Below are 14,194 nucleotides of genomic sequence, written 5' to 3' on the forward strand. Positions count from 1 at the left end.
AGGGTAATGAGTTATTTGCTGGTTCCTCATCCAGGGTGATAAGTTATCTGCTGGTTCCTCATCTAGGGTGATGAGTTATTTGCTGGTTCCTCAGCCAGGGTGATGAGTTATTTACTGGTTCCTCATCCAGGGTAATGAGGTATTTACTGGTTCCTCATCCAGGGTAATGAGTTATTTGCTGGTTCCTCATCCAGGGTGATAAGTTATCTGCTGGTTCCTCACCCAGGGTAATGAGTTCTTTGCTGGTTCCTCATCCAGGGTAATGAGTTATTTGCTGGTTCCTCATCCAGGGTGATAAGTTATCTTCTGGTTCCTCATCCAAGGTGATGAGTTATTTACTGGTTCCTCATCCAGGGTAATGAGTTATTTGCTGGTTCCTCATCCAGGGTGATGAGTTATTTACTGGTTCCTCATCCAGGGTAATGAGTTATTTGCTGGTTCCTCATCCAGGGTAATGAGTTATTTGCTGGTTCCTCATCCAGGTCATGAGATATTTAATAGTTTCCCACCCCAGGGTGATGAGGTATTTATTGGTTCCTTATCCAGGGTGATGAGTTATTTACTGGTTCCTTATCCAGGGTGATGATTTATTTACTGGTTCCTTATCCAGGGTGATGATTTATTTACTGGTTCCTTATCCAGGGTGATGATTTATTTACTGGTTCCTCATCCAGGGTGATGAGTTATTTAGTGGTTCCTCATCTAGTGCCATGAGGTATTTATTGGTTCCTCATCCAGGATCATGAGGTATTTACTGGTTCCTCATCCAGGGTAATGAGTTATTTGCTGGTTCCTCATCCAAGGTGATGAGTTATTTACTGTTTCCTCATCCAGGGTAATGAGTTCTTTGCTGGTTCCTCATCCAGGGTAATGAGTTATTTGCTGGTTCCTCATCCAGGGTGATAAGTTATTTGCTGGTTCCTCATCCAGGGTAATGAGTTCTTTGCTGGTTCATCATCCAGGGTAATGAGTTATTTGCTGGTTCCTCATCCAGGGTGATGAGTTATTTACTGCTTCCTCATCCAGGTCATGAGATATTTAATGGTTTCCCACCCCAGGGTCATGAGGTATTTATTGGTTCCTCATCCAGGTCATGAGTTATTTACTGGTTCCTCATCCAGGGTAATGAGTGATTTACTGGCTCCTCATCCAGGGTAATGAGTTATTTGCTGGTTCCTCATCCAGGGCCGTGAGTTATTTACTGGTTCCTCATCCAGGTCATGAGATATTTAATGGTTTCCCACCCCAGGGTCATGAGGTATTTATTGGTTCCTCATCCAGGTCATGAGTTATTTACTGGTTCCTCATCCAGGGCCATGATTTATTTACTGGTTCCTCATCCAGGGTCATGAGGTATTTACTGGTTCCTCATCCAGGGTAATGAGTTCTTTGCTGGTTCCTCATCCAGGGTAATGAGTTATTTACTGTTTCCTCATCCAGGGTAATGAGTCATTTACTGTTTCCTCATCCAGGGTAATGAGTCCTTCGCTGTTTCCTCATCCAGGGTAATGAATTATTCAGTCAGGTATTTACTGGTTCCTTGTCCATGGTAATGAGTGATTTACCGTTTCCTCATCCAGGGTAATGAATTATTTAGTGAGGTATTTACTGGTTCCTCGTCCAGGATAATGAGTTATTTCCCGCTTCCTTATGCAGGTCAGTTAGTTATCTATAGCACTCAATCATTATTGAATGCAAAGAACATAAAACTGTGACCATGGTTATAATGCAACAATGCTAGACATTACGATTTAAAGATACTTCAATAAGGCATACCTACACAGGAGTAGGCCTACTTGAAAACGTAAATGAAGCAAAGATTTTCCACCTGTAGACGTGAGAAAAAAAAAATGACGTCGGTTTTATTATCTGTTCTAACACCTTTGTTATCATCCGAAATCAATTTAATGGCTGTGTCAAACAGTTTAAAGCACACACTACATAAATATGTACTGCAGTACTTCTATGTCAGATGTGGCTGTGCGGTATCAGTCAAAAAGGAAACATCTACAGAAAGGGGTGATAAAATGGACTGTTCCGCACTTTTGGGCCAATAAATTGAGAACGATGAGTGAAACAAAGTACTTTTATAGTCCGGAGATACTCCAAAAACAAATCAAGCGGTAGTCAAGTACAGGGAATGGATTTTCTAGATCTTGTAGAAGGAAACACAGACATACACACACTTTACAAATGGGCTCGTCCCTATTTACGTCACGAGCGGTCACATGACCTGACAGCCCGTCAACGTGAAATGGATAGTAGATGGATAGAGCCGTGTGCGGAAATATAGAACACAAGATGGATTCAAACCAGTGCCACTCCTCGATTTGGAAAAACCCGATTTATGGCAACAGACTAGAGTAATTCCACTGGTTAGTATCGGTGGCGATTGTACAAGCGACAATGTCGAAATCAACAGGGTACAATAGTACGTTATAAAGCGAATGGTGTGTGTGTTACAGTACAGTTTGTAGATAGCTAGGCTGTAAGGCTGTCAGATTTTCCCCAGTCGGTGGCGAGCTGTACTCCCATCGGTCTGGTAAGCTTTGGCGATCATTGGCACTGGAGGAGGCTTTAAGCAACGGTCCATTCCCCCGGTGATAAAACATGGCGACTCTAGCAGACGTGAGTCCATCAAGCAGCAGTGGAGGTACAGACGGGGGAAGCGAGTCGGAATGCTCGAGTCGACCGAGTACCCCTCAAACCCCGACGACTGTCTCCCCCAAGCCGAATGTGACAGGCCCTCGTTATAAACTCATCCATGAGGGCGACATCCAAGTCTGCAGGCTAAATCACACCAGAACTATTGTCAGTAAAATCATGAACTCTAAATATCTACGGAGATGGGAATGTCATCATTTGATCCTGGCTCAGAGTGAAATATGCTCGGAAACGGTGAGTACCGCAGTTCAAATTGTGATGTATTAAATTTGCTTATATAATATATCTTACAAAGAAACTATGTTGTACATCTATATTTACACCTACATGCATTAGAGTGCTTGCGTCCAACAAATAAACTATATTATTTTGGTTTTAGGAAGTGATTTGTGACTGCTGTGGTTTGATGTATCGTTTAGCAGGGAAAACAAAAACAAAGTAGCTCAAAGAAAAATGAGCATGAGTTTGTTGTTATAATTATAGGTGGGTGGATAGTAAAGCAGGGGCTCCATTGGGCTATATGTTTAAGCATAACTGCACTTAGATGCTTCGACATGCATACATAAACACAACCCAGAGTGTAGCACTGTAGTACCCGGTATACAATATGTATCACAACCAGCCGATGGCTGTGAGTCTCTCTCTTGCTCTGCCTAGTTTCTGCCCACCATAATTCTGGCTGTCGAAGTATAAGTGAAATATTCTTGAGTACTTCCTAAAACACCAATCAAACAAATAAATACAGTATGTATTTTGATGCAAATAGAAGTGAATTGAAAATAAGAGAAGTATATGTACTGTTGTAGAAGACCACCAATGGAGGGGAAAAAAACAAAAACATTTGAAGAAGTTTGGTTTCCTTTCATTGAAAGCATGCTTTAACCAGATATTATGTTAACTGGTACACAAGAATTCTGTCCATGGCGTTAATCAAATATGTTTGTGTCAAACAATGTCATAATGCCAAAGATAGTTAGAGCTTGACCTCCTCTAGCTGATTCCATTGACATTATCAATGGGGCTGGAAGGCCAGTGAGGGGCTGTGACCATCTCTCATGTGTTTGCAGCATTTTGGGGATTTTTGGTTTATGTGAAAGGGAAATTCACTTACATGCTTTGCATTCATTGAATATGACTTCTCTAGAGCTGACAATTCCTGATGTCCTACCCCACAGCATGCACTGTCTGTATAATGTACAAGGCTCTTTTGTGAAGTTTACATCTTTCAAACTGTATTCAGCAGTGTACATGCAGATAATGAATTGTTTCAACTATCAACCATTTAAACTCTTGTCAATTAAGGCAGTTATGTTGGTGTACTAAAAAGTTTGCAAAGTTCTCTTTGTTGTCTTTATTGTTAATTTTAGTATAGTATAGTAAATGTTGCAGGGAGTTGAAACTTTAGAACAAGGTGCTACAGCTGACATGCTACATTATATGCAGTAGGAAAATATGAAGTTTACCAGAATAAGAATTTTCTGATTTAGGGCAATATTTAGCGAATATTCATGCACATGGAAGCCTTTAACAGCACACCCTCAGACTTGTGACGCAGGTTATGGGAGTGGCAGAACCATGCACACCATGTCATTGTTAATCTTCTGGCTGCAACAGACTGCAAAATTTGACAAGAAATATCCATTAGTCCATCGACTGTGAAGGACATTTTCTGTTTTGACATGCACATGTAGGCATCTATGTAAGTACAAAAATACAAAAGCCTGATCATGATATCACCTGTCTTAGAAAATTAATTACTTCATGGACATTTATCAGTGAATCTTGGGTTCCACACACACATACATACATATTGCTGTACATGTGCATGTAGCTGTACTGTAAGATGTTCTGGAGATGAGGGGAAATCCATACAACCTGTTTATGGATTATTATCCCATGGACTTTAGGCACGTATAATATCTTCGTGCATGAACATGAAGTCTTGATGAAGCTTTTATCCACACAAAGTACTAGTGGTTTCCATAGTTACAAACTTAAATCTGCTTGGCCAGTTCTCTATATGCATTGCAGTTGGAGAACAAGGTTGAAGTGGTGTCTCCTGGACGGGAGAGAGCCTGGGGGTAGAGGACAATGGTCACATGCGATGAAGACTAGTCAGTCTGTTATTGTTAACTTAATGCTGCTAATTAGGCTAGCTCTGTAGTAATCTTCTTGATAGATTATTTTAGATGTCTGTATATAGTACAGTACTACATGTGTGTTTGTTGACTTTTCTGTGCATGTGCAATAAGTCTCATAGACATACGTGTACTGAAAGCTATGGTAAATAAACACCAAATTATACTAGGCTTGCAGACATCATATAGTGTTGTCACAGCCTGTGAGTTGCATTGGTGGTATTGGATCGCTGTTTTTGCTTGCGTTCTTATTCATCAATCTGTTCCTTCTGTTGCAAGCAGAACAGTTAATTATTACATGTGTGGTTTGAATATAAGACTCGCCAGGGCCATTGCTGAACTCTGATCTCAAACTTTATAGGAGACATTGCAACCCTACATATTTTTTTATAAAATGTATCTCAAAATCATACTTTCTCAAAGCTTTTAAGTCTGTGAGTGAAAGACATTTTTATGAAAACTTAACTTTAATTGCTAAACCATCACATTTTAGTTCATTTTACATGTGCTTGTTAGTTTTAATACATCTTGACTAGTTTGGGCCCCCAAACAGTACATACAGAACTTGCGTTGAACCTGTAGCAGTGTGTAAGTAACGATAAATGTTCATTAAGGAGACGTGTGATGTAGCTTCTTCCTCTGACAATCATTGCTATATCACACAGACATGCACAGTCTGCTGTTGAAGCACTTGACAATGCTGTTCCCTTCTCCATTTAGGAGGCCTCCTTCATATTTCAGCTTCGTCAGACGGATCATGCAGCATTTTGTGTACATCTTTGTAGAGTCAGTAACCTTGAATACAGGGATTTTCTTTAAAGCATTTGAGTTAACATTTGTCAGATATTATTTTCCAGGGTTTTCTTTTTTTTGTTTAGTGCTCCTCAATTTGAAGGCTTTGGGTATCTAAATGTCCTTGGATTTGGTCCTGATATTATACATTTCGAATTTGATATTTTAATAAATTTATGATAATCTGCATGTATTTGTCCATGATGTGACTTTTTTTACACACTGGTATATCAGAGGTAAGTGTATATGTACTAGGAGAAGTTTCCTTTCTGAAATGCATTCACTGAAAATTTTCGTGTGTTAAGACTTGACTGGACGATACATGACCATCACCTGTTTGTAAAATGGTGTACCGGTACAAAGTCTGTCCCTGTAAATGAATTCAGAAAGTCAGGAATTGAGCATGTGATGTGGTATTTTTATATAAATGTATAGACCTGCATTTTAACAGATAAATGTACAAGTACATGTCAATTCTATGGGGAAGTATGTACTTGTACCCAGTCTCCTCAGTTTCATTGACACTAAAACATGTGAAATATACTTAGATCACCTCACAGGTACAGGGTACGGCAGTCATATAGTCAGACCTAGTGCAAACACCATATGACTGTTACCGCTATTGAACAGACTGGTAAAACAGGATGCCCATAAGTCTAGTGTAGCATTATCAAACAGAGGAGGCAAGTTGGGTGAGCAGGGTTAATGATGAGGAGGTAAGACAGACGAGAAAGTTCTTTTACAATCCAGACAGTTTTTGGTACTCCAATGCAAACTCATGTGAACTGGCATTTGGTTCTGGATAACAACAGAGCTGCACAAGAGATCATTGATTGAGGAACTCCCTTCTGGTCTGGATAGGAAAAACAACAATATGGGCAGATCTGACCTAATCCCTCTCAGTGCCACCACACAGCTGATTGGTTTACTGTTCGGCTTTATCCCTGCCACAATGTGATCAAGTAAACAGTGGATCATGGTAGAGTGTGCGTACAAGCCAATTGTACACTGGGCTCTCCATGGGGGATGTTTTTCATGATGGTTTACCTTTGCAAATATGCTTACAAGTGCATGTGGATCTATTGTATACATGGGTATCAGGACTTAGATGTTGTACATACCTGTAACTGATGGTCAAGATGATTGTCATGTGATTTGCATGGTTCCGTTAGTACATCCCATGTGACAGACCTTCTACTCCACCCATCGACATTGGCTTCTGCAGCACTGGTAAAGACAAATGTGTTCTACCATATAAATAATAGAAAATAAAGATAAATATCATCAATGTACATTGATGATTAGGCAATTAATAGTACATGTAGATATGCAAACTATGACTTTTAAAGTTGGATTCACCAGATTCATTATACAATAAAGTGAACCAGTGGATAGAATGCCAATGTAGTTTAGAACAACTTGAAGCTATGTGTTTGCTTGAACTGATGTACATGTAGATATGGTGGTTACAGTTGAGTCTCAGTCAAAGTGCTGAGGAAGTTAGCAACATTATATATAAATCTTGCTTATCTCTGAATAATTTAGTCACTATTGTATCAGGACTTCAGAAAATGCAAGTATTTAGTTCTTCATCATCCAATTTGGGCATTGGAACATGTGCATGCTTCACATATTGTTTATTTTGGGTTATTTATTGATATTAATTTTTGGCATTTATTTTAATGCTTTTTTTGCCATTTGTTTAAGCATCTGGAATGCATTAATTGTTTGGGTCTAACATTTCAACTTTGAAAATGACAGTTACTAGTAAGTTATTTTATGTGAACATGGTGAATGCTGTTGACTAGGTCAATTCCAGTGCTTAGTTAAGTAAGTCTTATCCGCATTTTAATACTAAAATGCGGAAGCACATCTATCACAGTAGCTTGTGTGTGAAAAATGTATGTAGCCAGCATGGGTGTGGACTAACATGGGCATGTAGGTCGTAAACCTTGTGTTCCAGCAATAAGGAAGTTCACGAATCCTATTGGAATTACATTGTTAGGTCGGGAGATATGCCTAATGTTGTTTGTTGACGTGGATTAATGGAAGTCCTGTAGACTGGTTTGTGACAAGAGAGACATCTGGCTACCTGTAGTATAATCTTGATAGGGGTGTTGGTGTGTGTCAAAGTAGTCATAAAGGTACATATACATGGATCTGGCCCAGTTAATGCCATTACAGTTACATATATGTTTGCCTTTGTTGCTAGTTAGGCCAACCTTTCTCACTGGGTATCATGCGACTTGGTTTCCATACATTCACATGTATGTAATAGGCCTGACAAAGGGTGTATATACAAGTGAAACACTCTATGTACATATACAGTCAAAACAAAGGAATAATATTAACATTTACATATGGGCATCCAGTAGAAGTTTAGGTATAAATGTTAGATGGTTTGTAGAGTTTGTGTTTTTAGTAACTTTGTGTGATGGATTTTAAAGTTCAGTTCAAATAAACTTGATTTGCAAATACTGTGTTTGTATTGTGAATTTCAAATGCTGTATTTGTATGGTGAATTTCAAATACTACATCAGTACACATATTGCTGTGTAATTGAATCACCATCCTTGTAAACAAGAGGCTCAGGTCATGCCTACATGTATGTACATGTAGGTCCAGGACTTATAACTTGACCATGTGCCATGTGTATACTGACTGTCTGGATAAGCACTCAAAATAAAGGGACTCCCTGTAGGTCCAAGACTTAGATGTGTCTCCATGCCTAATCAGTTTGCCAATGTCAGACTGTATACCATGACATGGTGAAGCAAGATACCTGTACATGAATCTGGCATTTAGAGCATGCAGTCAGCTGCAGGGTGGCAAGGTCATGGTCAAAGTGATCAGTGAATGTATCTAGCATTGAGGGCATGCAGTCTGCTGCAGGGTCAGACAAGGCTATGGTCAAAGTGATCAGTGCATGTATCTGGCATTGAGAGCATGAATTCTGCTGCAGGGTCAGACAAGGCCATGGTCAAAGTGATCAGTGCATGTATCTGGCATTGAAAGCATGCATTCTGCTACAGAGTCAGACAAGGCTATGGTCAAAGTGATCAGTGCATGTATCTGGCATTTAGAGCATGCATTTTGCTGCAGGGTCAGACAAGGTCATGGTCAAAGTGATCAGTGCATGTATCTGGCATTGAGAGCATGCATTCTGCTGCAGGGTCAGACAAGGTCAGGGTCAAAGTGATCAGTGCATGTATCTGGCATTGAGAGCATGCATTCTGCTGCAGGGTCAGACAGGGTCAAGGTCAAAGTGATCAGTGTATGTATCTGGCATTGAGAGCATGCATTTTGCTGCAGGGTCAGACAGGGTCAAGGTCAAAGTGATCAGTGTATGTATCTGGCATTTAGAGCATGCAGTCTGCTGCAGGGTGGCAAGGTCAAGGTCAAAGTGATCAGTGTATGTATCTGGCATTTAGAGCATGCATTCTGCTGCAGGGTCAGACAAGGCCATGGTCGAAGTGATCAGTACAAGTATGTGGTGGTTCAAGCGACATGAACAAACTATGCAGTAGTCGACATTATAAAGCTTTTCATGTGTACTTTTGTAAGGTTTGGATGAGCAAACATTGGTTCTTGTGAAAGTACACAATTTTTTGTTTTGACCTGTCCGTGCATGGTAATACTAGTTTTGTTTCCATATTTATTTCATTGGTGTTTAACCAGTCAGGAATGATTTGGTGATATGATGAGGCCAGCATCATAGTTGAGGGAAAGCTAGCAGAGCTTGGGTAGAACTCACAACCATCTGCATGTTGCTGACAAACCTTCCTACATATGACTGAATACCAGCAGGGACAGTTAATTTGGGCATCCTTTTAGTAGGCTATTTGGGCTAAAAGATTTTCAGATATTAAGAAATATTCAACATAATGTCTTATATATTTGCAAATTATGGTCAATATTACTTATAAATATTTGTAAATTCAGTTTACAAAAATATAAGGAATTTTTAAGAGTATTTAAACTGAAGTAGTCCAGTGCATTTCATTTTAATTTGGGCTTTTCAGGGTAAGCGGTAATTTGAGCATAGCTGAAGAGTATCAAAATGTCCTTGTACATGAATTTCGCCCTGGTCAGGTTTACTATAGATCTAGAGGTATATGTAGCACCAATTTGCATTTGTTGTATTTAGGTGCATATGCACTGTGACACATGAATGAAAAGATGATGTTTTTATGAAATCTGAGGAAAAGTGATGTTGTTGTTGTCTTCATAAATAAGTGGATAAAAGTGAGAAATGATGTGTTGATGCATGTCATGGTTTAATCAGAAATGCACGATTGCCTGGAGGTGATGTTACAAGGACCTTATACCTTTCAGGTGTAAATTAGGAAACAGATTCAGTGCTGTCACATGTAAGATAAGCTGCTGCACTATTTTGTCACTTGTACACGTATGTAGGGTGTGCCCCCAGTTATTAAGCATGTCATTGGTCTCAGTTTTGTTTTCTGCATGCATGTGTGATTTTTTTCTTCTTGAATTTATCTGGGCCCTAAGGTTAAGTCTACAGGTGCATCACTACATTCTGCTGACGAGTTGCACCTTTTAAAGTAGGTTCCTTATGTGCGACATATGAAATTTATATTATTTTATATTATACAAGTTATATTGTACTTTTTTTCTGGTGTAGAGATAAGATACAAGAAGATAAAAGGAAAAAGAAATGTCTTAATTTCTACATCATTGCATATGTTCAGATTTTTTAGCGTTAGCTGTTAAAATCACTCTATATATATAGAAATGTGAGTGTTCAACTGACGTGGCAACATGACTTATTTGTGCTTACAATATATCACATCAGTCAGGTTTCATAATTTCTTTGCAATCACACTGTACATGTACACTGTACAATCTAAAAAGATGGTAAAACATAAGTCAGACTGTTTAATTCTGGTACTTGGTTAATTTTCTCATGTTTGGAAAAATTGTATGCATGGCGAATTGAAATGTTAATCTACGTGTATACTTGTTAGGTGAGGAGACCTGCCATGTTTGTGTACCTTATCAAAGGCTTGTCTGGACAGTGCCCTTTGAAAGCCATATCTAAACAATCAAGTTAACCAGTGGTCATCTGATGGCCCATGGTATTAATTAAAAGCATTTTCATCTCCTGGCTTGGAGAGATTTGGTAGAGATCTTTGGTCTTAGAGATACATGTATGTTGACAGTCACGGTGAACCTCGATACATAACAAAGGCCAGCTCAAGACAAAACATCACGAAAGGAACTGGGAGGAGGAAGGGATGAGAATGTCATCTTCATTTCTTTGAAAATGTGGCGGTTGTTTAGCATGTATGGATCAGGTCTGATCCAGGAAGTTCAACACATCCGGGCTTAGTCTAATTAAAGATACACTTGGCCAGAGTTTCTCAAGCTTCCCCTCAACGAACCATTGTCGCTAAGAACCCACGCTAATAGAGCATGGCATTCATGATACCTTTAGGATAGAAGGCGTGCAATTAAGGGCTAAATGTAACATTTTTCTGACAGAAACCAGAGTATATGGACTTACTGCGGTGAGAAATCATCATTGATTATACATGTGGCTATGAAATCAACATGTACACACATTGCATATAAAGTGACAGGAAAAAAATAGACTAAGACATATAATTGTGTGAACAAATTATTAATGCATTGTAGTTAATCATACGTAGTAAATCATAGCATAGAAAACAGTGAAATAGATATGCTTTATATTGTATTTCACCTAATGTATGGCCTGTGAAAACATGAACAATTCACCTTCAGCAGAACATGAAGCCCTTAAAATGATGCTTTTGATGCCACCACTTAAAGAACTACTCCACTGTTACGACCTGTATGTCTTCAAAGCAGGGTTAAATGTCAGATAAAGACTGAGATAGTCTGAGTTGCTTTTCTAAATTGTAAAAAAAATTACATATTATTCTAACTGCTGTTAACTAGTTTCGGAGGATAATATGAAAACAAAAGTTTTGTAATTTTGTGCAGTTTGGCGTCATTTCAGAATTGTTGTCATCACCCATTGCTAACGTATATCCACAAATGCGCATACTTTCAAATGCGCACAACATCATATCAGTAGGGGCCCTCGCAGGCCAAGGGGTTTAACACGCCAGCACGGCACAATGACTCAGGAGCCTCCTACCAATGTTGTCACTCTGAGTTTAAGTCCAGCTCCTGCTGGCTTCCTCCCTAGAGGTACATGAGAAGGTTTACCAGCCTTCTTGGGACGGTTGTGGGTTTACAAAGCTTGGTTTCCTCCCACCATAAAGATGACGGCCATCGTTTAAGTGAAATATTCTTGAGTCCGACATGTAACACCAATCAAAAAAATAAACCAATAAATAAACCTCATTCCAGCATTAATATTGTATTTGATATTATATCTGCCAGATTCAGTGATACAAAAGGAATATTGTCAAGTTGCATCACATCAGGAAAATTTTATGGAAAGATTTTGTTTATATAGTGTTATTCATCGTGAATCTTTTTTTGCATGGTGGTGTTAGCTGTGTTTCACAGGTATCCTTCATATCATTTTAATATTTCCACCTGGTTTATCTCAGGACGGAAGTAATAAGTTTTTCTGATAAGAAATTTATCAAGTTTCACAAAAGACCTTAATAAGGTGGATGAGTTAATCAGAATCAAGCAAAATGTGTCACTTCAAGAATGCTAAGCTTACATTTTTTTTGCGTGACTGCAAGGTGTTCATTCAAGCATATCCTGAAGGCATTATTGTGTTGTGTTGACTGATAATTATACTTTTCGTGAAGCCCGAAACTGGTCAATCCAACCTATGTAGTATTGTCTTCAAAATCAAATTAAAAATGTGCATAAATGGTAGTGAATGTTGCTTTTTCATATGTGAAAAAGGTTGAGGAATGAGGGTAGTTTAAAACATGTCACTTTAGCAAGAATATGTTAATGGATAATGGCCAGAGGAATGTTCATTGGTACTGATGTAACATAATTAAACTTTGAGTTACTGTTTTGTTTAAACTTCTGTGCACTGTCAGTCAATGATTTTTGATTCATACCTGTTCATGTGTAGTTCCAGTGGACATATTATCAGATGGGATGTGGGCAGGGGAGAGACAGAGGAGTGACTGTACATGTATATTGTAGATTTGTCAAACATTTTATGTGCTGATTCACCAGACCATTTGTGGTTGAAAGAGAAACTGGGTTGAGAATCTAGTCCCATTCCCCATGGACTCTGATATGATTTCCACTTCTCCTTGCCAGTGGTTTATTACATGCCAGTAGTAATTTGGTGTAAATCACGCATGACATTGTCAGCCCTGTGTAAACCTGAGCCCAATGATCAACAGCAGCGATCTCTGCTCCCAGGTCATAAGCCTTATAAATTACCTGTTTTTCCAAACTGCCTCTTCATAAACTTGAAAAGAGACACTCAGTTGTTGTGGAATACAGTGTCAGTTACAAGAAAAACATCTAATGTACTGTCAAATCTATTTCTGGCTGCAAATTTTATGTTTGTAAACATCCATTATCACAAAGTCCATTGCACTTTGGTTCAGTATTATCCTAGATGATGACAGTGTTACTGGCTCTAAGAGGTGTAAAGGATGCTGCCTACATGTACACATGTACTGGCATGCTGTAACAGCTGGCTCCCTCACTAGGATTTCCTGATGAATACTGATCCAGACATCGTATAAACTGAAGGCTAGTGGGTAAATATCACAGTATTAACTGCAGACACATGTGTATGTTATGTCATATACATATGTACAGACAGTACAAAATTAGCAGAGATCAGTTATTAAGTGAAGTCAAATTTATAGTACTTCAGTTCTGTGCCTCAGGATGATGGATCTTAAACAGAAGTCAGACTTTTAGGCATTATCCCTGAATGTAGGTTCTTATTTTCAGTTTTGATATGAAAGCCTATGATAATGTATCTTCATGTATTCAAATAAAATTTCTATGTATGCTCACAATTTTAGGTGTCACCAGTTTTATTCAGTGTTTTATGGGCCAGCTGACACACACCAAAAGAAAATGGAGTGACATTGAGCTCAAAATCCATCTTTGTGTTTTGTCTAATCTTGATATTTCTATGATTTTTTCTGTTGTTAAGGGATATTCAATCCTAGAAATGTATATCCATTCCACAGGATAAAATTGCTTGGGGAGTCCACATTTCCCACAAATTACAGGATTTTCAATTTTTATATTTTTCCCTTCCTCTGAACTTATTCTGCCCGGATAAACGTTTATTCTGTCCGTAAAACAAGAATTTAAATTGGTTTGGCAGCCAAATGTCCGGACTAAATCTGACTCAAAGACAGCTTTTCCTAATCCTGGGGCCATATGTGTGATAAGATCTGTAGATTTCTCACGCATACATGTGCATATAAAGTTTGTAAATTGTCATGCACATACACGCACTGTGCATTTTCAGCCACTGAATAGCATCATGCATGCTATTATTGGTGAATACTGAGCATGAAAACAAGAGTATTAAGCCTAGCTGCTTGTGCGATACACATAAATCACTGAATCTGTATGTACAAACAAGGAGCTTTTGGGGCTCGCTAATTAACCGATACAGCACCTGTAGGATGTGGAGA

At 38.8% G+C, this 14,194-nt stretch overlaps 1 protein-coding gene across 1 annotated transcript in view; it reads left to right on the forward strand.

Annotated features, from left to right (window-relative positions):
• Positions 1-2,264: 2,264 nt before the first annotated feature.
• The window catches only part of LOC135474971 (C-Maf-inducing protein-like), a 67,223-nt gene continuing 55,293 nt past the window's right edge, over positions 2,265-14,194 (forward strand). Inside the window, 1 exon segment of the mRNA XM_064754679.1 lies at positions 2,265-2,898. Within this exon segment, the coding sequence (XP_064610749.1) occupies positions 2,611-2,898 (288 nt within the window). The 5' untranslated portion in view covers positions 2,265-2,610.

The sequence above is a fragment of the Liolophura sinensis genome, chromosome 9 (assembly GCF_032854445.1).
Source record: "Liolophura sinensis isolate JHLJ2023 chromosome 9, CUHK_Ljap_v2, whole genome shotgun sequence".
Lineage (NCBI taxonomy): Eukaryota > Metazoa > Mollusca > Polyplacophora > Chitonida > Chitonidae > Liolophura > Liolophura sinensis.